General features: G+C 34.8%; 1 protein-coding gene across 14 annotated transcripts in view; it reads right to left on the bottom strand.

The window, feature by feature from the left end:
- Window positions 1–1,870: 1,870 nt before the first annotated feature.
- The window catches only part of celf5a (cugbp, Elav-like family member 5a), a 281,579-nt gene continuing 257,587 nt past the window's right edge, over window positions 1,871–25,862 (bottom strand). For 5 of the 14 annotated variants that reach the window (XM_051094407.1, XM_051094404.1, XM_051094409.1 and 2 more), the window contains exons 8-12: window positions 14,741–14,956; window positions 14,461–14,553; window positions 12,349–12,492; window positions 10,372–10,538; window positions 1,871–7,629 (exon numbers count right to left, since the gene is read on the bottom strand). In XM_051094407.1, coding sequence (XP_050950364.1) covers window positions 10,411–10,538; window positions 12,349–12,492; window positions 14,461–14,553; window positions 14,741–14,956 — 581 coding nt within the window. In that variant the 3' untranslated portion in view covers window positions 1,871–7,629; window positions 10,372–10,410. The remainder of the gene's footprint in view (window positions 7,630–10,371; window positions 10,539–12,348; window positions 12,493–14,460; window positions 14,554–14,740; window positions 14,957–25,862) is intronic. The other 9 variants (XM_051094405.1, XM_051094410.1, XM_051094414.1 and 6 more) reach the window with 3 other exon arrangements.

The following is a 25,862-nucleotide window of genomic DNA, read 5'->3' as shown; positions in this document are numbered from 1 at the left end:
TATGCTGCTAGATATTGCAAACTAGTATTTGTTATCATATTATTTTAATTTATTATTATAATCATAAACACTGATTGGAGGTGCGAATAGTTTTACCAGTTACTGCAGTTTGATTTTATTCTTGTTATTTACCTATAATAACTAATCAGTTGGAAGTCTCGCACATTCAAAATAGATAAAAAGCACAACAGTTCATGGAAGGACTCAGATTGAGGATTGTTTTTTTTTTTAAATCTGTTTATAAAAAATAACAAAAAACTGATGAACATCTGATTGAACCGATTTACTGGAAGAAAATGATGTCTGATTGGACAGATTCATTAGAAGAAGATTCACTTTCCAATACTATACATAAATAGGAAGAACCATTCTGGATGAACCAATTCATGAAAATGAACGTCTGAGTGAACTGATTCACTGGAAGAAGATTCAGTCCAATTCTATATATGAATAGGAAGAACCATTCTGGATGAATCAATTCACTACAAGAAGATTCACTTTTCCACTCTATATATGAATAGGAGGAGCCATTCTAGATTAACCAATTCATGAAAATGAATGTCTGATTGAACTGATTCACTAGAAGAAGATTCCATTCCAATTCTATGTTAATAGGAAGTACCATTCTGAATGAACCAGTCAATGAAAATGAATGTCTGATTGAAGTGATTCACTAGAACAATATTCACTTTCCAATTTTATATATGAGTAGGAACAACCATTCTGGATGAACTAGTTTGTGAAATTGAATATCTGATTGAACCGATTCACTAGAAAAAGAGTCACTTTCCAACTTTATATGAGTAGGAAGAACCATTCTGGATAAACCCAATTCAAGAAAGTGAATGTCTGATTAAACTGATTCACTGGAATAAGATTCAGTTCCAATTATGAATAGGAAGAACCATTCTGAATGAACCAGTTCATGAAAATAAACGTCTGATTGAACCGTTTCACTAGAAAAAGATACACGTTCCAACTCTATATGAATAGGAAGAACCATTCTGGATAAACCAATTAATGAAAATGAACATCTGATTGAACTGATTCACTGGAAGAAGATTCAGTTTCAATTATGAATAGGAAGAACCATTCTGGATGAACCAGTTCATGAAAATGAACGGAAGAACCATTGTGAATGAACCAGTTAATGATAAGGAATGTCTGATTGAACTGATTCACTAGAAGGTGATTTGCTTTTCAACACTATACATAAATAGGAAGACCATTCTGGATGAACAAGTTCATGAAAATGTATGTCTGATTGAATCAATTCACTAGAAGAAGATTCACTTTCCAACACTATACACAAATAAGAAGAACTATTCTGGATTAACCATTTTACGAAAATGAACAGACTTTGCAGTGCTGTACATTTATGAACCATTTAGGGTGAACCAAACCACTAAAATGAATCTTACCAGCACCACATGAGAGTGAACCATTGAGAATGAGGACTTACCAACATCTAGGAGAACGATTTAACATGAGCTGATTGATAAAATGAATCCAACGCTACATATGAGAGAAAGATGACCTTTCAGATTATTATGAAGAAGACAACAACTACATAAAATAGTTTTGAAAGTTCTACGTTGTGGAAATTAAGTGATTTAGGATCTTTATACACTGTGTGCCATTGTGAAGACTGTACGTCTGTCCCGTAGAGCCTTGTTTTCATCCGTGTTGAAATCAGATTAAGATCTATTAACAACAATACAAATTAAGTTTCAGTCGCATGTAAAATAAATAAATAAATAGGACTCTGTACTTACCTTTTCACAGCACTGCGTGTTTTAGGCTCTATTCAGTTAGATAAGAACCAAAGACAAACAGACTTCATATTTAAATTTAAAATTTTATTGTAAAATTGAAAAAAAGAGAGAGAAAGAGAGAAGCCCATTAAGCGTTTCTTTTCGATGCATACATTTTTCTAAACAGAACCAATAAATAGGCGATTCATAAACAGATTGTTGTCAGGAATAAATAAATAAATAAATAATTAAATAAATAAATAATTAAATAACCATGTTCATAAATTAATCTGCAAATCATTAGATGAGTAGGCATAACCGTAAAATAATGTAAGCAGCAAGTATTTGAGAAATGTCAACAGGATGTTTGGTTTCTCAGGCATTTGTCTTGGACATGTCTTCTCTGTCTCAAAAAAAGAAAGAAAGGAAGGAAAACAAATAAACAGAAACACTGTCCATTTCAGTTGTTCATGCCACACCAATCACATCGCAGAGATAGATGGTGTACCTCTCGTCCTCTTTTCTCCAAAAATATCAAAAGAAAACAACGAACATTAACAAGAAAACCAAAAACAACTGTAAACAGCATTGTCTCATCCAGGCTTTAAAGAACAGCGCAGGGAGTGCCTGGCTCTCCCACTGCACATTTCACACAGCAAAATCAATACTCTTGATATATATTTCCTTACGCTTTGTGCTGAGAAAACCAGAACTTTAACATGATCTTTATAAAGCAAAAAACCCACCCCACCCCGAAACCCACCCGCCCACCGACTACTTTCCCCCATAGAATCTGAGAAATGTGCTGCTGTTCCCTAATATACAGATTTCGTATCTATAATAAGCTACTTTCCTTAGCATACAAACCATAGTTAAAGAATCATATTGTTAATATGAGTAGTACCTTTATAACACTTTAACCCCCTGAAGCTTTCCCACCCTTTCCCCCCTTGAGCATGCTCACAGATCAAAGTTCGGCATGAAGATCTGAGGAACGAAACGTGAACGTGGTTTGAATGAGAAGAAAGCAAGTATGAAATGCTGGTGGTCTGGTTTCTTCAGAAATACCTGTAGTGCAAAACGCCCCCCTGCCCACCCCCCACCCCGTTTCTGGCGCAAACGCAATTTGTATTAACGCCGTCAGTTCACCTTTCAACACATCAAGTTTCATTTTATATGCCTTTCCAATCTCATTTTTTTTCTTTCAAGCTGTAATGATATCATCCTTCAAACTTATTAAACTTCAGGCACTAGTTGCCATTTTTAATTTGTATTACACTTGCTTTTACATGCAGGCCAAATTTAATTTGATTTTAATAATTCACATCTGGCATGGAGAGATTCTGTGAGGAAGGCCCCTGCAACATGAGGTTATTAGAGCGCCGATGCCCGAGGGCTGCGTGTCTGTATATCACCACGTTCTGATATGCCACCACAGGACAGGAGAGGGAAGATGAAATGGAGAGAGTTCAGCAGAAAAAGGCCATTATAACCTGTGAATCGAATGCGATCCATTTCGGCGCGACCTGAGGCTAAAAAAACGGCCGTGATATACGGGCGACGTTAATGTTTTCCGGCAAAACTTATTTCTGACGTCTGCGAGATTAAACATTTAACATACAGATATATTTTTAGGTAAGACAAACAGGTCAAATATCCACAGTGGAAATCAAATGAGGTCAAAACATGTGCTTTTCTGTCCTACCTAGATTCTAGAGCTCTGTTTTTGCATCTATTTCTGTTTATTTGTGAATTCTGCGAGGACCTGAACTTCCTGTACTTCTGTGTCACTATATTATCTGTAGTTTTGGCATTTCTGTGAAGGTAGTGCGGAGTTGGTGAGTTGGCAAACGCTGAGAGTAGCGTAACGGCAGCGTGGATAGAATGTAAAAATGTACGAAAAAGGCAAACTAGAATTTTAAATGCATAGGAAAACAACTTCTTTCAAAAATACTGTTTATTTAATCGTTAAAGACCCTGTGAAATCATTTGACGAGTTGATGCATTGAAACAGGAAGTCGGGGCATGGCAACTTATTTTAAAAAACTTCACTTCCAGAACAAAAACTTTAAGATAATTTACTCAACCCCTTGTCATCCAAGATGTTCATGTCATTCTTCTTCAGTCGTAAAGAAATTATGTTTCCTGAGGAAAACATTTCAGGAATGTTCTCCATATAGTGGACTTCTATGGTGCCTGCCAGTTTGAACTTCCAAAATGTAGTTTAAATGCAGCTTCAAGGAGCTCTAAACGATCCCAGCGGAGGAAGAAGGGTCTTATCTAGTGAAACGATTGGTTATTTTCTAAAAAAAATAAACTGTTTATATGCAAATGTACAATTTATATTTTTTAACTTCAAATGATCATCTTGTCTAGCTCTGCGACGCGCATGTGTAGTCTGTGTAATCCGGGTCAATACAGTTAGGTTATGTCGAAAAATTCCCATCTCATTTTTTCCTCCAACATCAAAATTGGCTTTTATCGCCGCAGAAGTACTAGTGTTTACAAAGTGACCATTTTTCCTCGGCTGGGATCGTTTAGAGTCTTTTGAAGCTGCATTTAAACTGCATTTTGGAAGTTCAAACTCAGGGGCACCATAAGGATCCACTATATGAAGAGAAATCCTGAAATGTTTTCCCTCAAAAAACATAATTTCTTTACAACTGAAGACAGAAAGACATGAACATCTTTGATGACAAGGGGGTAAGTAAATTATCTGTAAATTTTTGTATTGAAAGTAAACTTCTCCTTTAAATAGGCAATAGCCTTTAATTTACATTACAGCCATAATGTGCTACTTATTACTCTGCAAAAACGCTACTCTTGTCTAATTTTCCATTTAAAATGTCTAAAAATAAATCTTTGACGAGACAAAACACAAAAGGACGTAAGGAAGTAAAAAATGATTAACTAAACCTCTTGCTGTGTAGTTACTTGCAAGTACAGTAGTATTAATGGAGCATCTGATTGGACAAAAATTGGTATTTTTTTGTCCGTTTTCCAAGTAGCGAAAAATGAAAGACGACAAATTAAATGTGTAATTTTGTCTATCTGGTACACCAGAATTGGCAAAGCTAACAAATTTCCACCAATTAACCCTTCGCAAACAGCTTGATTGACAGGCGATCTGACCAATCATAATGCCGAATCCGCCATTCTTTCCGACAAACAAATCAGACAGAAGAGTAGATTAACTTTGGTGGACTTCAAACATTATGACGTCTTTCCGCAGTTGAAATAAAATACGTTCTGATGTTCTGATTTCATTTTTTTTTTCGTACTTTAAGTAAAGAAGACAGTTGGTTCACGTGTCATTGATCTAATAAGGTAACACAATGATCTGTCACATTAAAGTGCCACAAAACGGAATTTATTGTTTGAATTTCTTAAAAAATGACAACATTTTAAAGCTAAGACCTTGTTTAATACCAGAAGTAACCTGCTCTGTCTTATCTGTTGGCGTGTTGTCAGTTTCTTGTTTGCTCCGCGACATATTTTTGGGTTTTACGAAGGGTCAATTAGCATTGAAGCTAACAAATATCTACTAATTCTGACTTCATTCTACAGCTTTTGACTGGTCCGTTTTACCAGAAGACTGAAAATTTTACATTTTATGTGTTAAGGTCATTGCACATTTTCGTCCAAAATTTTCGCATGTTAAAAAATAAATACGACCTCACGTTGTGTCAATCACGTTTACACAATGCCTCCAAAATTTTTGTCCGTCATAAAAAAGTTTGTGTCATGTTCGATTTTCTGCGTTTTCGCATCTGATAAGCAAGTGTTTTGATAGGAAAGGATGACAAATATGAAAAAAAACGGAAAAAACACATACAAAAATTTCGGACACAGTGTACAGTGACCTTTGGTTTTGTCAGCTAGCATTAGCTTCAGAGCTAACACACAAACTAAGCATGACAAAACTCTTGAAATTTTGATTTCACATGGTCTTTAAGATTCTTGTCAAGCGCTTTAGAGTTGTGTATATTTGTGACTTGTCTGAGAGCAAAGCAACAGCTGCGGTTAAGTACACCATAATGTCAGACTCGGTGGCTTTTTTATTGATGGATCAGTTTGCTCCAACTGTAACCCCCCATGGCTGCTATTTGCAAGCTGTTCGTGAGCTCTTTACAGGCTGCTCATTAGACCTTTGCAGACAGTTAGCGTCAAGCTAATCCGTACCAGCCTGAGAAGCGTATTCTTAGAAATATGGGTTGTTCGCAGATCCAACGAGTCGTCCCCCAGCACTTTCTATAACTTAAACTCATTTATTAGCGAAATGAACTCCGCAAACGTCAATGTGGAATCGATTGTGCAGGTTTCTGAGGCTAAACTTGATTATTAGTTTGATGCTGCAAGATGGTCCCTGTAAATTCTGATGTGCTTCAGAGGTTGTAAGCAATAACAAGTTTGTCCCTTCGGTAGGTCTGTTATGAACCTCATTTTGTGGGCTGTTTAAGGGTTTAAGGCTTGGTTTAATTACCAATGTGCTTTATCAGTTGATATTCAGCATTTGGCACCAACTGTTTGATGAATACGTTGACACAAAACGGATGATATGAAACGTCTACTGGTTCCTCGTAACAGTAAAGCTAAGCGTCACTTCACAAAGCATGACAGCAGACCAGATGAAATCAAACTAGACCTGCTTCAGTTGAAAAATCACTAAAGTGGTAAATAAAAAAACCAAAAAACTCCCATCCCTGTCAAGTGCTAACTGTGTTTTTGTATTATTTACCTGTGCAATGGTACAGCTGTTATATTGCGGATAGTTTTCGTTGAAGCCACAGATACTTATTCTGCTCGATAAGTAAAGCTTTCATCAGATAAATATGTTTGTTTGTTTGTGTGTATTGAATATCTACCCAAGGATTTGCTAAACCAGCAACACTTTGCACATGCATATATAGTTATACTCAGCATTTGTTCTCTGGAATATGGGCGTATTTGTGACATGGATGAATTATGGACAACTTCCCCACCCCTTTGTTTTTTCTTCATGGATGAAAATGGTTGAACATGCTCCTAACAATCTCCAATCCACATATTCTACTCCACTAAAATAGTATAGCTTTTAAAATACTTTTTTTTTTCTTCTTTTTTTTCTATTTTGTTTAAATATTCTGAAACCCAGTAGCTATAAATGTAAAAGGAAAAGAAATCAAAATCCCTTTCCTCTTCCGACCTGAAGCGAATATTTATGCTTTTTTCTTTAAACTTATGTCGTTAGTAGTAGTTTGTAGTATTAGTATTGTTATTAATACCATATATTTCTGTTGAGGAATAAAAATGTTTGGTCCTTTGGTCCCTTTGGGGTGAAAGATTTTTCAGTTTCACTGAGGGCATGGAAACCTCTGTGACCACAGAATGTCCTGCGTTTGCTGAAAGACGGTGACAGAAGAAAAGGAGGAGGAAAAGAGAAAGAAAGTCCACTAGCGGGACAAGAAGAGCTTTTTTTTTTTTCCACTGCATTTTATCCTTGGTCTTCAAGTTTAACCCTCATTTGTCCAGTGTAATAAAAGCCATAAGCGCCTCTTCCTTTAAATAGCATATGTGTGTATAATATGTATATAGAAATCGAAGTTGTTCTCACTCATTTTTTTCTTTTTGTTTGTTGCTTGACTGACGGTTCGAAGCTCAGCGAGAGACAGGACGTGTTGAGTTCTCTGTCTTTAGAGAGATCTTCCACTTGTCTTTCGTGCGCTGTGCCGAGTGTGGTTTTTCCACGGGTGCCGGTTCACCTGCAACCCCTCCTCTCTACCGAACATCTTTGTAAAATAAATGCTGATATGTCTTCAAAAAAATCCATTCATGTTGTTCTTGTTTGTTTTGAAAGAAAAAGTTAAATTCCTTTTGAGATTTCACTCCTCAAATCCTGTAAAAGAAAATGAAATTGTAAGTAATATCAATAATGGATTCCTGTAAACCTGTAAGGAACACAAATTAAGATATTTTTGATGATACTAAGAACTTTCTGACCCTCCATAGACAGCAAGGGTCCTACCACGGTCAAGGCCCAGAAAGGTAGTAAGGATGTCTTTAAAATAGTTCATGGGACATCAGTGGCTCAACCGTAATTTTACGAAGCTACAAGAATGTGCCCAAAAGAACCCAAAATAACAATTTATTCAACAATTCTTCTCCTCTGGGTCACCCTAGTGCCATTTTGGGGTAGACAATAGGTGCGCTTCCATTACAGATTTGTGCAAAACTTTTGCGATGTTTTATAAATGACGATAAAAAACTGTTGCGATATGACGCCGTTTCCATTAACCGATGTTATGCGAGTAAAACGTAATTTTTTCCTCTCGTGATAAGTCATGGTGATGGATTTTGGTAGCCACCACAACAGACGTAGGTGACTATCTTTAGCTGCTTCTGAAACAGAAACTAAAGTTGCCACTCTAGAGTTGACTAGAGTGCCCGCGATCAGCTCCGCAGACTTGTGCAGTGTATATAAAGGTAATCCAGTGGGGATGGGCGATAAATTGATAACGATATTTATCAAGCGATATGAATTTCCTCAATAAATGATAACAAGAGTCCGATAAATGTTCAATACAATGTTTATCCGGCAAAGGCGGAACAAAGAGAACTAGTCAAAGCGCGCCACTCGGACCAACTTACTAGAGCAGATGTGTTCACCAGTGTTGCCAAGTCCACGCTTTTTGTCCGGGTTAAAGCAGCAGTAAAAACGTGATATGTAGACCCTGAATGCGAATTTTACCAGAGGAAACCTGTCAAAAAAAACGTGTATTTTACCCCCCCCGGAATGCGATTTTTACCGGGGAACCCTCTCGAAACGCTATTGGGCTAGTTTTGAGTATCAGTTGGGTGGGTGTTGTTGTGAAAACCTGGCAACCCTGGCGTTCAATCGCCGAAGATGAGTAAGAAGGCTTTTAAATCTACAAATCGGCATCATTTACCATAGATTTACTGTAGTAGCACTAACTGCACAGTTGTATTGTGTCAGTAATGTGGGTATATTTGTGTTTTATTTTATTATATTATTAATGTAGACATGTATTAAATGTATTGAAGGAGTAGTAATGGAATATAATTACAGTATTTTTTGGTGATTAAGCTATAGCGTTTATGCATTTATACTAAATGTATTTAGACTACTGTTTAGAATACCTAGGAACCATATTACATTTTTACCATGGTATTGAGGTGCTATATTTGTGTTATATATGAAGAGTTCAGATGCAAAACCAGCTAAAAGCGATTTTGGTCAAAAATGAGATAATGATACTGAGTGAATGCTCTTGACACATATTATACGTCCATCAAATATTTTTACTTTAAACTCGCTAAATTCCAGCCTCAGCCCAATCAGAAGTACCAGTACTTACATAGAAACCAATACAAAGTAGCCAGAAAGAAATGCTCATTTTAAAGAAATACGTCAGATGGATTTAGAGGCTTTTGTATCTGTACTATTCATATACTGCTTTAACTGTTATTAACATGATCTATGGATGATAGTACTAAAAAGCAAATGTTAATTTAAAAAAAAAAAAAAAAACAGTCAGAATAATTCAATTTCACCATATAAAAGTAAGGTTGCTACAATTTTTACATACATTACTGATTTTGATAATGAACATAAATCTACATCTGCATCCTAACTCAAGCTACTATCAAATGTGTATTTCTAAAAGACAAAAAATGTTATATTATTAATATCATCACCTGTTTCTTGATTTGAAACAATGTTACTCATTAAAACATGCAAAACTAAGAAATTATTTTTTTCTATTAAGATATTTATTTTGTTATGGAAAAATGACTGGGAAAAATGTGAAGAATTAAAAAACAAAATTAATTTAAAAAGTGATTGTCATGTTCTGACCATAAAGAATATTTTAAAGCCACATTTAACCGTCTGGTTTTTACAACTTTCACATTGTAGCAAAAATCTGCCTTTAAACTTAAAAGAAATAAAAACCTGACATTTATTGTGATAATTATCAATATCGACTGATCTGAAAAAAAATGATTGTGATAAAATGTTGACCAAAATGTTGCTTTAATGGCAAGGAAAGTCCCTTTTTTAAGCATTGTGTAGTCCATGCTTGTGTAAGCGGCCACATATGAGGTGTACATTAAAGTATATAGTACATTAAAGAAGGATCATGTGACTTTTATATACACAAAGTGACCTGTAAATGCGAAATATTCCTTTTTCGAACTACCTGAAAAACAACCTAATGTGAGTGTAATAACTTTTTTGCAATACATGGGAGTTTTTGTGAAATTGACGTGTTTCCATTAGGCTTATTTTTAATTCACTACTTCAGTTTGCGCAATTTGAAGGCTAATGGAAATGCAGCTACTGTTTATGTTCAGAGGATAGTGTGCACATGTCGTGAAACTCAGAGGAGAAGAATGTACCGACGTTTTATCGATTTCCTTACTACGTTTCTGTGCCCTTGCTCTCTATTAAGGGTCAGAAAGCTCTTGGATTTCATCAAAAATATCTTAATTTGTGTTCCGAAGATGATTGAAGGTCTTACAGGTTTGGAACGACATGAGGGTGAGTAATTAATGACAAAATTTTCATTTTTGCCCAAACTAACACTTTAAAATCGTGTCTGGTGTCTAAAAGTGGTACCTGTGCTGTTGCTGAGAGCCCTGTGTGGGTTGGGCCCTGTCAGTACGGGCGGCTTGCATCCTTCGGCCGTTTTAACTGCACTTTCAACCTCTTCATGCCGATCTGAAAGCCGTTCATGGCCTGGATAGCAGCCTGTGCACTTGCTGGGTTGTCGAAGCTCACGAAGCCTGGAAGAGATCACGAACAGACATGAGCCAAGTCGTTCGAGTACTAAAACTGATTACACTGCATAGCGCTAAAGTTTCCAGCAAGTCAAAAATGGCTCTTTTATGAACTTATTTCCACTTCGAACTCGGAAAAATCACCATATATGCATCTGTGTGGGCTACTTTTGAGCATATATAAGCCACTGGTGGTATAGAACAGGGACAAATCGCCCCATAGGACTCCGAAACGGGGCCACCCACAGCATGCAAACCACATTCGTCCGTGACAACCCCAGCTTCCCGTTCAATCCCATAGCCTTTTAAAAGCAAGTGACCAAAAAGCCAAAATGAAGTGAGGATGCACTTTCCCTGGCATTAGGAGCATCATCGGGAACTGGCGGTGAACTGTAAAAAACAGCGGGCGCTTTCATCGGCCATTAGCCACCTGGGAGCAGAGTGGCCTAGGCGCCTAACCGCGCCCCCATTTCGAGGCTTGTATCTACAAGACGAGAGGGTCCGCATGGAGGTGACGTGAGGGATAAAGCCACAAGGCTGCTTAATAGGGAATCTATGTATGTCAGTGCTCTCAGCCAAGTCCCATCGGTCCATCTCGGGCCGCGGCCCCCACCGCAGATTAATTACTCTACCGAGCGGCTGTTACCCAGACTTGACATTATGCAGTAAATGCATAGTGTATAAGTCAATACCGCAAATAGGTCCTACTTCACAAATTTATATCTTATTAACCTCCCCCAGGAGACGGGAGCTGCTATTAATTGTGGCTTGGGAAATGTCTCCCCCTGGAGCGGGAACAGATGTTGATCCATAATGGGCCTTTTTGCTTCACTTAGGACTTTTTTTTCTGGCTCAGGGGTTTTTAAAAGGCAGCGCTCCGGTTTGTGGCTTGACACTGAATACAGAATGGAGTTTACACTGTGAAACGGACAGAGACCGATTACTGGCTGTTTTGGAATGGGCTGTATGCGGAAATGTTACTTAATTCACTTACGCAATACTTGGTCTGCAGTTATTCACAAGTAGCTTGTTGTAATCAAACAAAAAAACGTAAAAAATATTTTTTTAAAGGGTTAGTTCACCCAAAAATGAAAATTCTGTTATTAATTACTCACCCTCATGTCGTTCCAAACCCGCAAGACCTTCGTTCATCTTTGGAACACAAATTAAGATATTTTTGATTAAATCCAAGAGCTTTCTGACCTTAAAAATAAAGGTGCTTTTTTTGTCAAAATGGTTCCATACAGAACCTTATCAATCTGAAGAACCTTTTTGTTTCACAAAAGGTTCTTTGTGGTGAAAGAACGTTCTACAGATTATAAAATGTTAAGAAAGAGACTGAATGGTTCGTTGTGGAACCAAAAATGGTTCTTCTATGGCATCGCTGTGAAGAACCTTTTATAAAGCACCTTTATTTTTAAGAATGTAGACAGCAAGGGAACTACCACGATGCTCAGAAAGGTAGTAAGGACATCGTTAAAATCGTCCATCAGTGATTTAACCGTAATTTTATGAAGCTATGAGAATACTTTTTGTGCGAGAAGAACACAAAAATAACTTTATTTATTGATTTCTTCTCTTCTGAAACCATTTTAATGATGTCTCCTAGTTCCCTTGCTGTCTATGGAGGGTCGGAAAATTTGTGTTGTGTTCTTATGGGTTTGGAATGACACGAGGGTGAGTAATTAATGAAAGATTTTTCATTTTTGGGTGAGCTATCCCTTAAAGTTTAACACTGATGCTGGAGCCAGGCTAGGCAGATTAACCGTACCGTTACCAAAACACAGAAATTAATATGCATGTTGATTTGTCTCACCAAAACATTTGCTCTGGTTGGTGGCTCTGTCCATGAAGACCTTGGAGGAGATGACTGTACCAAATGGAAGGAACATCTGCATGAGCTCATTGTCGCCAAATTCCTGTGGTAGATGGTAGATGAAGAGGTTGCAGCCCTCTGGTCCTGCAATATCAAAACGTTAGTCACTGTATGTTTGTTTTTTTTTATATAACAATATTTAAATAATACTGTTAATTTCAGGCCTTTGTGGCCTTTTGTTTTAGAATACCATACTCGCAATGTCGTCACATGTACATGTTGTTACGTTACATTAAAAACTGCCTATTTTTTAAATACTAAATACTTGTTTTATTTATTTTTTATATTTATAGTGAATATTTTATCAATTAAAATGATCAAATTTTCACCCTCAAATGAAAATTGAATCATCCTCAGGTAATCCAAGACATGTTTGTTTAAAGAGCAGGTCAAATGGGTTTTCGAAAAATATCTTTTATGCAGTTTGTAACGTAGCTATCCTTCAATGTAAACAGTCTGCAAAGTTGTTAATCAAAAAATTGCATGATAAAGATATTGCTTCTCAAAAGAAAGTGTTGACTCTGAACCGCCTTAACGCGTCATCATTTTTTTTAATCTTCTGCCTGTTACCGATATACATCACTAGATAACACATTTGCATAACCCCCGCCCGCGCGTGAAATACAAACAGTCTGACCTGCCCACAAACACTTCCACTAGTTAGTGTGTTTACATCATGTCGAGAAGACATGCTTTGTGAAAGCAAGTTTGTTTTGTTTTCATTGCCGAAAGATGATGATGTGAAGAATCAGTGGTCAAAATTTGTTACTAATCAAACTAATTATTGTTTACCCTATTACAACACCATTACCGTTACTGACAATAAAATGCAGTGTTATTGTAATTTATTATAATATTATTATAAGAATTTTTTTTCAGTACATCTGAATCAATGTGCAGCATACCTGTATTTGACAAACTGTAAACTATAGTGTGAAGGCACATGACTAACCGTCGATTTGTCTCACACACACGCAAAGAAAGATACAGAGCAAGAGATGCGCTACATGTAAATAATATTCTTTGCTTTAGTTTTCTGTCAAATTCCTTTGGAATTCTTCAGCTTTTAAAAACTGATGGTTTTCCGGTAGTAGGCGGAGCTAATATGCAAACGGCAATCTCATTGGCTGGCGCTCACCTATTATCGTCCCTGTTTCGATTTCAACATGATTAATATTTGTGAACCCAGCAGCTCATTAATCCTTGGTGTGTTGTATATTGTTATTAGTAGTAGAATTCGTAGTAGTTTTGTTATCGTATTAGTATTTATTTGTAGAAACACTACATTACAAACAATATCTTAAGCACCACCAGTCCTAAGTTTAGTCAACATGACAAATATGCATTCATACATGGTTATTTTAATTACTAAAGTTTAATGCTAAGTTATCGTAATGCCATATTATAATGCTTGACTGACTAATGCTAAGTGTCAGATATTGAAATGGAAAAAAAACCATCATTAAGAAATTAGACATTTAAACTATCGCTTCTGGTCAAGTCCATAAGCCATAATAACACTTCCTCCATTGAAAATGTCCATCCCCTGTTGTCCTCTCACATCAAAATCCACCAACATATTTGTTTAGAGCTGTTCTGAATTGTTTTTGCTTGTAAGTAATGCTTGGTCTGTGGATATTTCTTTCTCCATTCAGCAATATTATGAACAGAAGACTCATATTTAAACTCAAGTTTTATGCTAAAATGCCTTGGTGGAATTATTTCGAACAAACACACAACTTTTTCACTTCATGATATGTTAACTGATGGACTGGAATATGATTTTTTTTTATTAGCAGTTTGGACTCTCAGTCTGACAGCTCCCATTCACTGCAGAGGATCCACTAGTGAGCAAGTGATGAAATGCTAAATCTGTTCCAATGAAGAAACAAACTCATCTAGAACTTGGAAGGCCTGAGGGTGCGTAAATCAGCAAATTTCATTTTTGGCTGAACTGTTTCTTTTAACGGAAGATGCCGTTTTCAATTATTTCAGCATATTTAACGATTCACTCATCATCCTGAGCCAAAACAAAAGAAAAAAATCTCTCACCCTCACCTTCTCTCTGCTGCTGCTGTTGAATGACTTGCGGTGGCTGTGGCAAGCTTTGGCCAATAGGGGTCAGTGTGGTCGCTGGGTAGATGGCTGTACGTGCAGAGAGAAATTTGTGTGAGAACACAGCCTGGATTTATCTGATACAGCATTGAACAAGGCTACTCGATAGAGAGGAAGAAAAAAAATCAACAAAAAAACGCATGGTTGGTCAAAAACAACCATCCATTTTAAGTAAGCAGTACGAAAATAGAATAGATTCTAAATGTAGGTAGTGAACCTGTATACTGCTGCACCCCGGTGAAGGCCTGTTGTAGGGTGTCCGCAGCCGTGGGGCTTTGGGTGGAGTACGGGGGCAGTCCGTTGGTGTACACGGCCTCGACCGCAGGGTGTCCGTTGGGCTGGTGAGGGATGCTGGTAAAGCCGTTGACGATAGGAGTGACAATGCTGGGGACGGCTGATGTGGTGATGTTGGCAGGCGGTGAGCTGAGGCCTGCTGAGCCAGGAAAACAAACACAGACAGCACATTGTACATTGGTACAGTTTCCAAACAAAGTGTGCAAGAAGTTTGCAATTTCATAATACAACATAGAATATCTACATGTATGCATATAAAGAGTGCTGTTGATAACTAGCTAAAAGAGCACGAATCTATCATTCTCTTTTAGCTAGTTAGCTTTGAGGCTAATGCTATTATACCAATACATGCTGACAAAAGTGGCTTTTAACATATATGGGTCATTATGTAATTGTGAGTACATCTCATGTCTGTTAAATTTTTAATTTATTTTCATCAGTATCCCCAATGCTTAATTTTCTAATCACACTACTATATGCTGAAAAAGCCATATCTTTTGTTCAAAAATGATGTTCATATCACATACAACTCTGGTATTCAGCTTGTAAAGTTGCATTTAAGCATGAAAATGACCTCAAATATAAATTAATTTCATAGTTTTGTCTTCAGTTAGATTAGGTTATCAAGATATTTAGGTGTGCGCTTCAGTTTTTTGTGATATTGTTTTATTTGTGTCTGAAAAATTAACTGTCAACTAAGTTACCCACTAGAAACCCCTCTCAAAAAGTAATGGTTTGTCCCATTCTCACATAATTTGCACAGTATGATGATATTTCCTCTAGAAGCACATGGATGAAACACTAGAAGTTATGTTGTCTGTCTTTCCCCTAATATTGGTTAAACTAGCAAACCTGTCAAGAGTGGATTAATTGACTGTCAACAGTGTTACACAAGTATTACTGCTGCAAGACAGTTTAACTAAAACTTATGTTTTGTTTATGAAAATATATTTCTAACCATACCATATGCTCAGTGGTTCTAGGCTTCCATGTTGAATATAGACCCAAAACACTAAAAATGTCAACTAAGTTACCCAGTAAAGGTAACATTGTGGACAGTAGCAAACATAGATGGTATTTTATGCACATATTCCTACAGATCACCTTTATTTATATAGCATTTTTATACAATATAGATTGTTTCAAAGCAGCTATGTAAGGTCATGTTTGGGTTTCTGGAAAACAGGAAAAGTTTTTTCTTCACATTGTCAAATTCTAAATGTACCCCTAGTTATAGAATGACCCACATACACACACATGTACATACAACTATTTGAAAATCTGGAATCTGAGGATGCAAATAGATCAAAATATTGAGAAAATTGGCTTTAAAGTTGTCCAAGTTCTTAGCGATGCATATTACTAATTAAAACGTACGTTTTGACATATTTATGAAAGGCAATTTACAAGATATCTTCGTGGAACATGATATTTACATAATATCCTAATAATTTTTGGCATTAAAAAGAAAAATCAAAAATTTGGGCTATTGCTACAAATATACCCATACTACATATGACTGGTTTTGTGGTCCAGGGTCACATACTGTATACATATTATTTTAAAAAACTGGTTACAAAAAATTGGTTTCAGTCCTAGAAACCTATTTTGTGACCATCTACAAATGAATCGTTTAATAGGCCCTTGCTAGAATAAGTCCTTGTTTGATCCCAAGCCTTGAGCATTTCTGAGCTGTGGCTGTGCATCGGTACAAACTAGGAAACAGTTCCCATAGGATACCATTTCAATCTGTACCCGCGAACAATGCTGGACATAGAGGACGGTCGTCATGGAAACCCCCAGCATGCCTCAATTACAATGTGGCAAAAGACCCTATAGAAAAGTCTTCATAGAAATATGACCGAGCCAATGGATTCAAACAGGCTACGGTGTCGTCCGCCCAGCCAGCTTAACTTACAACATGACAGAGTGTGAACCAGGCTTGTATTGAATATAAGGTTCCCAAAACTCTACTCAAGCCTCCCACTGCTGTAACCTGGGGGAATTCCAGTGGGCCGAGGAGAGCTCTTTACTCTCGTTTGCGCTATTTCCTGTTCCTAAGCTTTTTGGCGATTGTTTGCTTCCCACACGGCACATTGATGAATTAGTTGACGCCTCTGCCCCATTCTTCCTGGAGCCCAGGAGACCGTGTGCGTTTGGGGATGTCCGACAGGCAGCCTCAGGCGAACCGACCACACGTGCGGGGCCCGAGCGGCAGCTGCGTGCTGTTATAATGTTGAGAATCTATCATTGTGATGTGACAGTTTCGAAAAGCTGAACGCTGACGGGAGGATCCAGCTCAGAAGAAGGTTATGAAACAGACAGAGCTAGTCACGAAAACTCAGATCATGTGCTGGTGGAGGAATAATACTTCAGTAGGTATCAAAAAAGCTAGTATGACAAGACAAATGATTTGACTCACGGTTCTCAGTATAGCTGGGAAAAAGTGGATAGTTCACACAGAAGACGTTTTTGCATTCCACCACACTGCTTTCTATCGTTGTCTATGTACAGCAAATAAGTGTTAGACGGACGCGTCACGTAACCATGTTGTTCCAAATCCGTAAGACCTTCGTTCATCTTCAGAACACAAATTAAGATATTTCTGATGAAATCCAAGGGCTTTCTGATCTGAGACGGTAACGCAACTACTACGTTCAAAGTTAAGAATGGTAGTCAGGACATTGTTAAAATAGTCTGTGTATCATCAGTGGATAGGAATAATTTTTGTGTGCAAGGAAAACAACAATAAAGACTTTATTCAACTATTTATTTTCTTTTTCAGTCTTCGACGTGCGTTCACGACATATGTGTGTGGTGATGTTGTCAAATGGACTATTTTAATGATGTCTTTACAACCTTCTGGGCCTTGAACGTGGTTGCGTTGCTGTCTATGCAGGGTCAGAAAACTAAACAAAAAAAAAAACAAAAAACACAATTTGTCAGCTTAAAATAATTTGTTACCCTGCTGCCTTAAAATTTTAAGTTCAGTCAACTTAAATAAGTTTAGTCAACTTGAAATGTTAAATTGTGTTAAGTAACAACTTAGATATTTGTGTTTGTTAAACTTAACACATGGGTAAGTAACCCAGCTGCCTTAAAATTTTAAGTTGAATCAACTCAAATATCTAAGTTGTCACTTAGTAACACTTAACATTTCAAGTTGAATAAACCTTTTTTGAGTTGACTGAACTTAAAATATTAAGGCAGCTGGGTAACAAATTATTTTAAGTTGACTCAACAAATTGTTTTTTACAGTGTAGTGTTTTTTATCTAAAATATCGTGATTTGTGTTCTGAAGGTGAACGAAGGCCTTACGGGTTTGAAACGACATGAGGGTGAGTAAATAATGACAGAATTTTCATTTTTGGATGAACTATCCCTTTAACTAAGTTCTAAAAATGATAAATAGAATGGTTAGAATGTTTATGTTTTCCTAATGCATTCCAAACATCTATATTTCAATATTTTTTACCCTTCCAACCCAATCTCACATATTTTACAAAGTGGCTAATTTGTTTAATTTGTTTGTCTAATTTGGTTTTTGTAAAAAGCGTACATATTTTACGAGTTCCCCAATTCGTATAAATCGTACAGAATCATCTTACGAATTCGTACAAATGAGCCATCTCATGAAATACGTACAAATTGGTCATGAGATTGCATTGACCCTGCTGTACTTCATGTCTTGGTTTGATGAGTAACTGGTTTCAAAGTTTCTTTACCTTTGTGTTAAGTACAAAAATGTGAATTTGTGAAAACGGTGACATTATGCACATGCATATTGCATGTTCACGTAGTGTTTCTTTACAAAGTGACAGTCAAATCCTGGCCTGGAATGCATAATACAATGTTTTAAGTAATTTTTGCAGGTATCTGTGAACATTAGCACAACGAAGGCCATTCTCTGTGTTAAAATATTTAGTAAAACTTTATTTTATTTTAAAAAAATTATTTATAACTGCCATAACAATCTTGGATTGCAGGGAATTCTGGGGCTGTGTTCTATATAAAAATGTACATAACGACTAGTTTTAAGAGCAGGTATTCATAATCTTAAAAGTTACATATCTATTGGTGTACTATGTTGTAGTGTAAACATTCTGCACTGGTTCTGTACCTGTTTATGACATGCAATTCACAGATCAAAAGATTCAGTAGGCCTAGTATAGATCTAAGTACGCACTGTATAATCCTTATACAGGTTCTGTGTGGTCCATATCACAGCATTTTGTTCCAGATGGAGTCTATTTTGGCATCTATTTCCAAAAGTACAGAATGAATCCATCTGTTATTAAACAAATCTTTTATCCGTCAACCCCGTTAGTATGTCGAGCGCCACGAGATGTCGAGTATTCTGCAAATACTGTTATTTCAAGAGGGAAGTGTAATTGGATTTACATTACTGCAATCTGCCCTCCGTGCATCATGCTGATTTGCACCCGATGGTGACTACAATGAGGAACAGCTTACCATATGCACCAAAAGGATTTATTATGCAAATGATACACTGAAATCAACAAGGAGCGCTGGAACTGTATCGGTTAACGCCGCAGCCAAACCAATCACAATAACTAACTCCCATTACATCCATATTTTAACACAGAGAATGGCTTATGTTTATTTACACTTGAATTCATAAAGAGGTTTGCTATGGATAATGCAAAGCAATGAAGATTCTTTATGCTAGTCCACAAATGCTGTTATGAACACTTTTATGGCAGTTTAAAGGGATAGTTTACCCAAAAATGAAAATTCTGTCATTAATTACTCACCATCATGTCGTTCCAAACCCGTGAGACCTTCGTTCAATTTCGGAACACTAATTATTTTTTTATGAAATCCGAAAGCTTTCTGACTCTGCATAGACAGCAACGCAAATTACATGTTCAAGGCCCTTAGATCGCATCTTCATAACATTAGTTAGAAAGCTCTAAGATTTCATGAAAAATATCTTAATTTGTGTTCCAAAGATGAACGAAGGTCCAACGGGTTTGAAATGACATGAGGGACTTTTTTGGGTAAACTATCCATTTAAAAAAAAATTGGAGCCAGCGCATTAACTGCGTTAAAAAATATTTTAATTGTGTTATTTTTTCATGACTAATTCATAAAGTTAACACGTTAAACTGACAGCCCTAATTTATATACATTAAAGGTTCAGAATAACATGGTAAAATTATGACTGAAATGTTATTTTTAGACAAACTATTACTTTCATCACAGAGACCAACCATTGTAGTTTAAAGCTACTAAATGTGACCCTGGACCACAAAACCAGTCAGAAGTAGCATGGGTATATTTGTAGCAATAGCCAAAAATACATTGTATGGGTCAAAATTATCCATTTTCCTTTTATGCCAAAAATCATTAGGATATTAAGTAAAGATTATGTTCCATGAAGATATTTAGTAAATATATCTAAACATATTATTTGATTAGTATTATACATTGGTAAGTATTTAATTTGGACAACTTTAAAGGTGAATTTCTCAGTATTTAGGTTTTTTTGCACCCTCAGATTCCATATTTTCAAATAGTTGTATCTTGGCCAAAATTTCCTGTCCTATCCTAACAAACCATACATCAATGAAAAGCTTATTTATTATAAATCTCAATTTCAAAATGTACCCTTATGACTGGTTTTGTGGTCCAGGGTGACTAAATATAGGTTAAAACTATATTATGCAGCAAAACACACTCTAAAATGTGCCATAGCAACATGCCTAGCATAAAATAATTTACAAATTCAATTTCCCAGCATGCCACAAAACACAATCTCTACCTACTGACACCATTGGGGACTGTTTTGCATCTAAGTTTGGAGACAGAAAAATGGCAACACACCAAAACAAATATAAATCAGCACAAATATGAGACTATTCAGTCTCAGTGCTGTAGAAATGCAACAGCGGGCCTTGGTGTTCAACCATTTTTAAAGTTATTATAACTATGAATGACTCCAAATGATCTTCAGTGTAGAACTTTTAACAACATTTAACATCTTAAACAGACGTCAGTGCAGATCCAGCTCTGTAAACATGCATTTCAAGTACTTTACAAAAGAAAATACGTGAGTTTTACAACCAGAGGATTCCTAAAACTGAAAAACGGCATCTTTGAGGGCACCGGCATGCGAGATAACGTGTGCAGCTGCTCCGCTCGAAACGCTTTCGGGCTTTCGTACGAGCACAATCTCTATTTCGCGGCCCCGCGAGACCGAGAACAAAGTCAATGGGTTTTATGACCCTGAAGGCACACAAGGTGAACTCAACCGTCCCAATCATGTTCCGCGCCTCTCGGATGGCTCGCAAATACTGCACCTGACACCTCATTAACTTCGTCCGGGGCTTTAAACACAACAGAAACATCCGACATATGCTTAACCAAAGAGCAGGCTCTCATCTGTCTGTGACACATCTCCATTTACACAGGAAAAAAGCAGGACGGGGGTTTTGCGAAACCCATCAAGCCCGTGTCAGGGTACGAACTTCAGGGCAGAGACGAATAACGCGACCAGCCTGGCTGCACAGTTTCAAGCCATTTAATCCCGCCGCTGACAATTAGACTGTCATGCCTTCGACTTGGAGCTCTTTGTAGCTCAAGAGCTTGCACCTGCTGAACATTACTCTTATAAAAAAAAAAAAAGAAGAAGAAACAAAATAGGGGAAAACATCACCATGCATCATGGTAGCGATACATCCTCTAATAGAGGGCGCCATCTGGCTGAGTGTGTACGCACCATCGCGCTTAAGTGCTTTACATCTGTTAATAGAGCGGCCGCGCCATTGTTTTCAGCGAGCGCTCTTAACCCCTCTGTTGCACTCCTAAACGCTGCGTGCACCGCAGGATGTCACCACGTTACCTTTGGATGACGACGTCCAGGTTTCTAGGTTACTCTGGATGCTGAAGCCACACGTAATGGTGCACATATTGTTGCACTAATGTGCCATCAAATTTTCCTCATTGTGTTCTGTTTCTTTTTTTTGGACAAAGTGCTGTTAATACTGTTTTTTTTTTTTTTTTTTTTGGGGACATGTAATTCTCTAAACAACCTGTGGGGACCATGTAAATATCATGTATATGAATCTGGTAATTATTCATTACCATGGTATATATAATATTGTCTACTGATACCATCAGTTTACCTGTCAAAATACCTTTTTAATAAAGATAAATTCATTTAAAGATTCAATATTCAAATAATAATAATAATGAAGTAATAAAATATTATATTAAAATTAATTGTATTATTATTTTATAAAATTTTGTGAATGTAATTTTTTTATATTTATTATTATCATAATAATAATGATTATTATTATTATTATTATTATTTTATACTTAATAAACAGTCTTTATGTACAAATAAATTCACATTTTAAAAAAGTGAAAATATATAAAATGTATCTAAATCATTTATTTCCAATAATAATAGTAATAGATTATTATTATTATTTGATACTTAATAAACAGTGTTAATGTACTAAATAATTTTACAAAAAGTGAAAATGTATAAAATGTATCTGAATCATTTATTTAAAAATAAATAAATAAATAATAATAATAATAATAATAATAATAATAATAATAATAATAATAATAATAATCTATTATTATTTTATATTTAATAAACAGTGTTAATATAATAAACGATTTCACATTTTAAAAAGCAAAAATGTATAAAATGTGTCTAAATCATTTATTTATAATAATAATAACAATAATAATAATAATAATAATAATAATAATAGTAATAATAATAATAATCTATTATTATTTTATATTTAATAAACAGTGTTAATATACTAAATAATGATTTCACATTTAAAAAAGCAAAAATGTATAAAATGTGTCTAAATCATTTATTTCCAATAATAATAGTAATAGATTATTATTATTATTTGATACTTAATAAACAGTGTTAATGTACTAAATAATTTTACAAAAAACATGAAAATGTATAAAATGTATCTGAATCATTTATTTAAAAATAAATAAATAAATAATAATAATAATATATTATTATTTTATATTTAATAAACAGTGTTAATATACTAAATAATGATTTCACATTTAAAAAAGCAAAAATGTATAAAATGTGTCTAAATCATTTATTTATTTATAATAATAATAATAATAATAATCTATTATTATTTATATTTAATAAACAGTGTTAATATACTAAATAATGATTTCACATTTAAAAAAGCAAAAATGTATAAAATGTGTCTAAATAATTTATTTCCAATAATAATAGTAATAGATTATTATTATTATTTAATACTTAATAAACAGTCTTAATGTACTAAATAATTTTACAAAAAGTGAAAATGTATAAAATGTATCTGAATCATTTATTTAAAAATAAATAATGATAATAATCTATTATTATTTTATATTTAATAAACTGTTAATATACTAAATAATGATTTCACATTTAAAAAAAGCAAAAATGTATAAAATGTGTCTAAATCATTTATTTATAATAATAATAATAATAATAATCATAATAATAATAATAATAAAATGATTATTATTTACTTAATAAACAGTGTTAATGTACAAAATGGTGATTTCACATTTTAAAAAAGTGAAAATGTATAATATGTATCTAAATAATTTATCTAAATAATAATAATAATAATACATTATTTTTTATTATTTAATACTTAATGATTTTACATTTTTAAAAAGTAAAAATGTATAAAATGTAAATCAATTATTTTAAATAATAATAATAATGTATTATTATAAAAATGTATAAAATGTATCTAAACCATTTATTTAAAATAATAATTAAAAAATAATGCATTATTAGTTTTATTATATTATACTTAATAAACTAATCAAATAATGATTTCACATTTTTAAAGAGTAAAAATGTATAAAATGTATCTAAATCATTTATTAAAAATAATAATTATTATTTTTTATTATTTTATAATTAATAAAAATAATGATTTCACATTTTTAAAAGGTGTAAATCTATCAAATATATGTAAATTAATAATATTAATAATTATTATAATAATAATAAGAATTATTATTATTATTATTGTTATTATTATTTTATATTTAATAAACAGTGTTAAAGTACAAAATAATGATAATGAAAGTGAAACTGTATAAAACTGTATAATAATAATAATAATAATAAATTATTAGTAGTAGTATTTTATACTTAAAATAATAATAACAGTAACAACAACAATAATAATTGTCAGGCTGTTATTGAAAATAAGAACTTGTTCTTAATTTCACATTTTTAAGTCAAAATGTATGAAATGAAAATGTATTCATCTAAATACCTAATAATACTAATAATTATTATTATTAAGTATTATTCATCATATATGACTAATATTAATGCACAAAAATGGTAAAATGATTCCATATCGATGCTACTGTGCAGTATCTTTTTCTTAAGGGTTTAAGGATTGATCCCACATTAATACTATATCACAAAATAATAATAAATGCTTGATAATTTACCTAATAAGTGCAGTTATATTACTAACATTGTTATTTTTGATAATACTGTAATACTTACTGTAAAACTGTAACTAAATAATAAATTCTGAATCACAATCAAATTGAGACTTAAATCAGGAAATGTGTGCTGTCGCCCAGTTGTAACAATTACATTTGCAAGATTATACATACAGTAAGGTTGTGTCAGTCATACTGAATTATATTTTTGATTGAATTTGTTAAAATGGTTCATTGTACTCCATATCATCATAATACTTTCCAGATGCTGTCTATTTTGTAATCCAATTTTGCCAATCTTTTATCCGTAACTCCACTTGAGCCCAATGAGATGTTCTGCTAATACTTTGTTCCTTCACATTAATGTTATTTCCAACACTGAGGATATCTGGCTCTAATAATACTTGTGCATTAACTAAAAGATGGAGATCTGAAAGCAGCCTCAGATGACGTGACAGCTGTTCTGCCGTTCGATTGTGGTCTTGCCAGATGTCTTCAGATTGCAGCACAATTCCCTAAAAACCACTTCATGATCTGCATCACAACAGATCAGTTTTCCAGTCATTTTTAAAGCCTGGAACGTACTATTTCTCCTCTCAATATCCAACCAGATTCCAGTATAGTCCACTCTTCCACAATGCTTTATACACAAGTCACAACCAATAAGAGCGTGTGTGTGCGAAGGCAGGTGTATTGAATAAACCAGAGGTGCTGTGCCTGCCAGGGAGATGCAAATGAATGAATGAATGAACTAGAAAAAAAAAAAAAAAGTATGAATATCTTATTTATTGTAGTCCTTGGAATATTTTTAACGCCAGCCGTTCTATCTCGCCCAGGATTAATAATGCAACAGATTCCAATAGGTTCAATAATGGAAGGCAATCAGTAGAGCAGAGCTCACGCGCGCACGCAGGAGCGTGTCCAATGCTGCGCATATTTCAGCACATCTCGCGTCCACAGGAGATCCGCGCAGCTCCGCCAGTCTCTTTCAATTAAGTCAGTGTAAGAGAGACCAATTCACCCCAGCAGCTGCATTGCATGTTAATATGACATTGATCCCAGATCAAGAAGAGGATGAAATCCAAACATACGAGCGTCGTTGTTTTACACAGAGATTGATCATTTTTGCAAGGAAGGGAAAAAAACGAGGTGCTGTGGTTTCATGGACATTTCCCATGTTATTTACATGGTACAGCAAGGTACTCAGAATTCTAAGGTACCCCTTATGAAAATCAACCATGGTTTTATTATACTAAAACTGTAGTAACCATAGCTTTTTGGCGTAGTGATTACCATTTATATAGCCACAATTTTACATTAAACATTCCATGGTTAAAGGAGAAGTCCACTTCCAGAACAAAAATGTACAGATAATGTACTCACCCCCTTGTCATCCAAGATGTTCATGTCTTTTAATGTCTAATAACACAATTTATATACTTTTTAATGTATATGCTCGTCTTGTCTTACTCTGCCTGGACTTTCTTCTGGTTCATGACAGTTAGGGTATGTCAAAAAACTCCCATCTCATGTTCTCCCTCAACTTCAAAATC

The sequence above is a fragment of the Labeo rohita genome, chromosome 22 (assembly GCF_022985175.1).
Source record: "Labeo rohita strain BAU-BD-2019 chromosome 22, IGBB_LRoh.1.0, whole genome shotgun sequence".
Classification (NCBI taxonomy): Eukaryota; Metazoa; Chordata; class Actinopteri; order Cypriniformes; family Cyprinidae; genus Labeo; species Labeo rohita.
The sequence above is the reverse complement of the archived record's forward strand: the minus strand, read 5'-3'. Positions and strand labels throughout refer to the sequence as shown.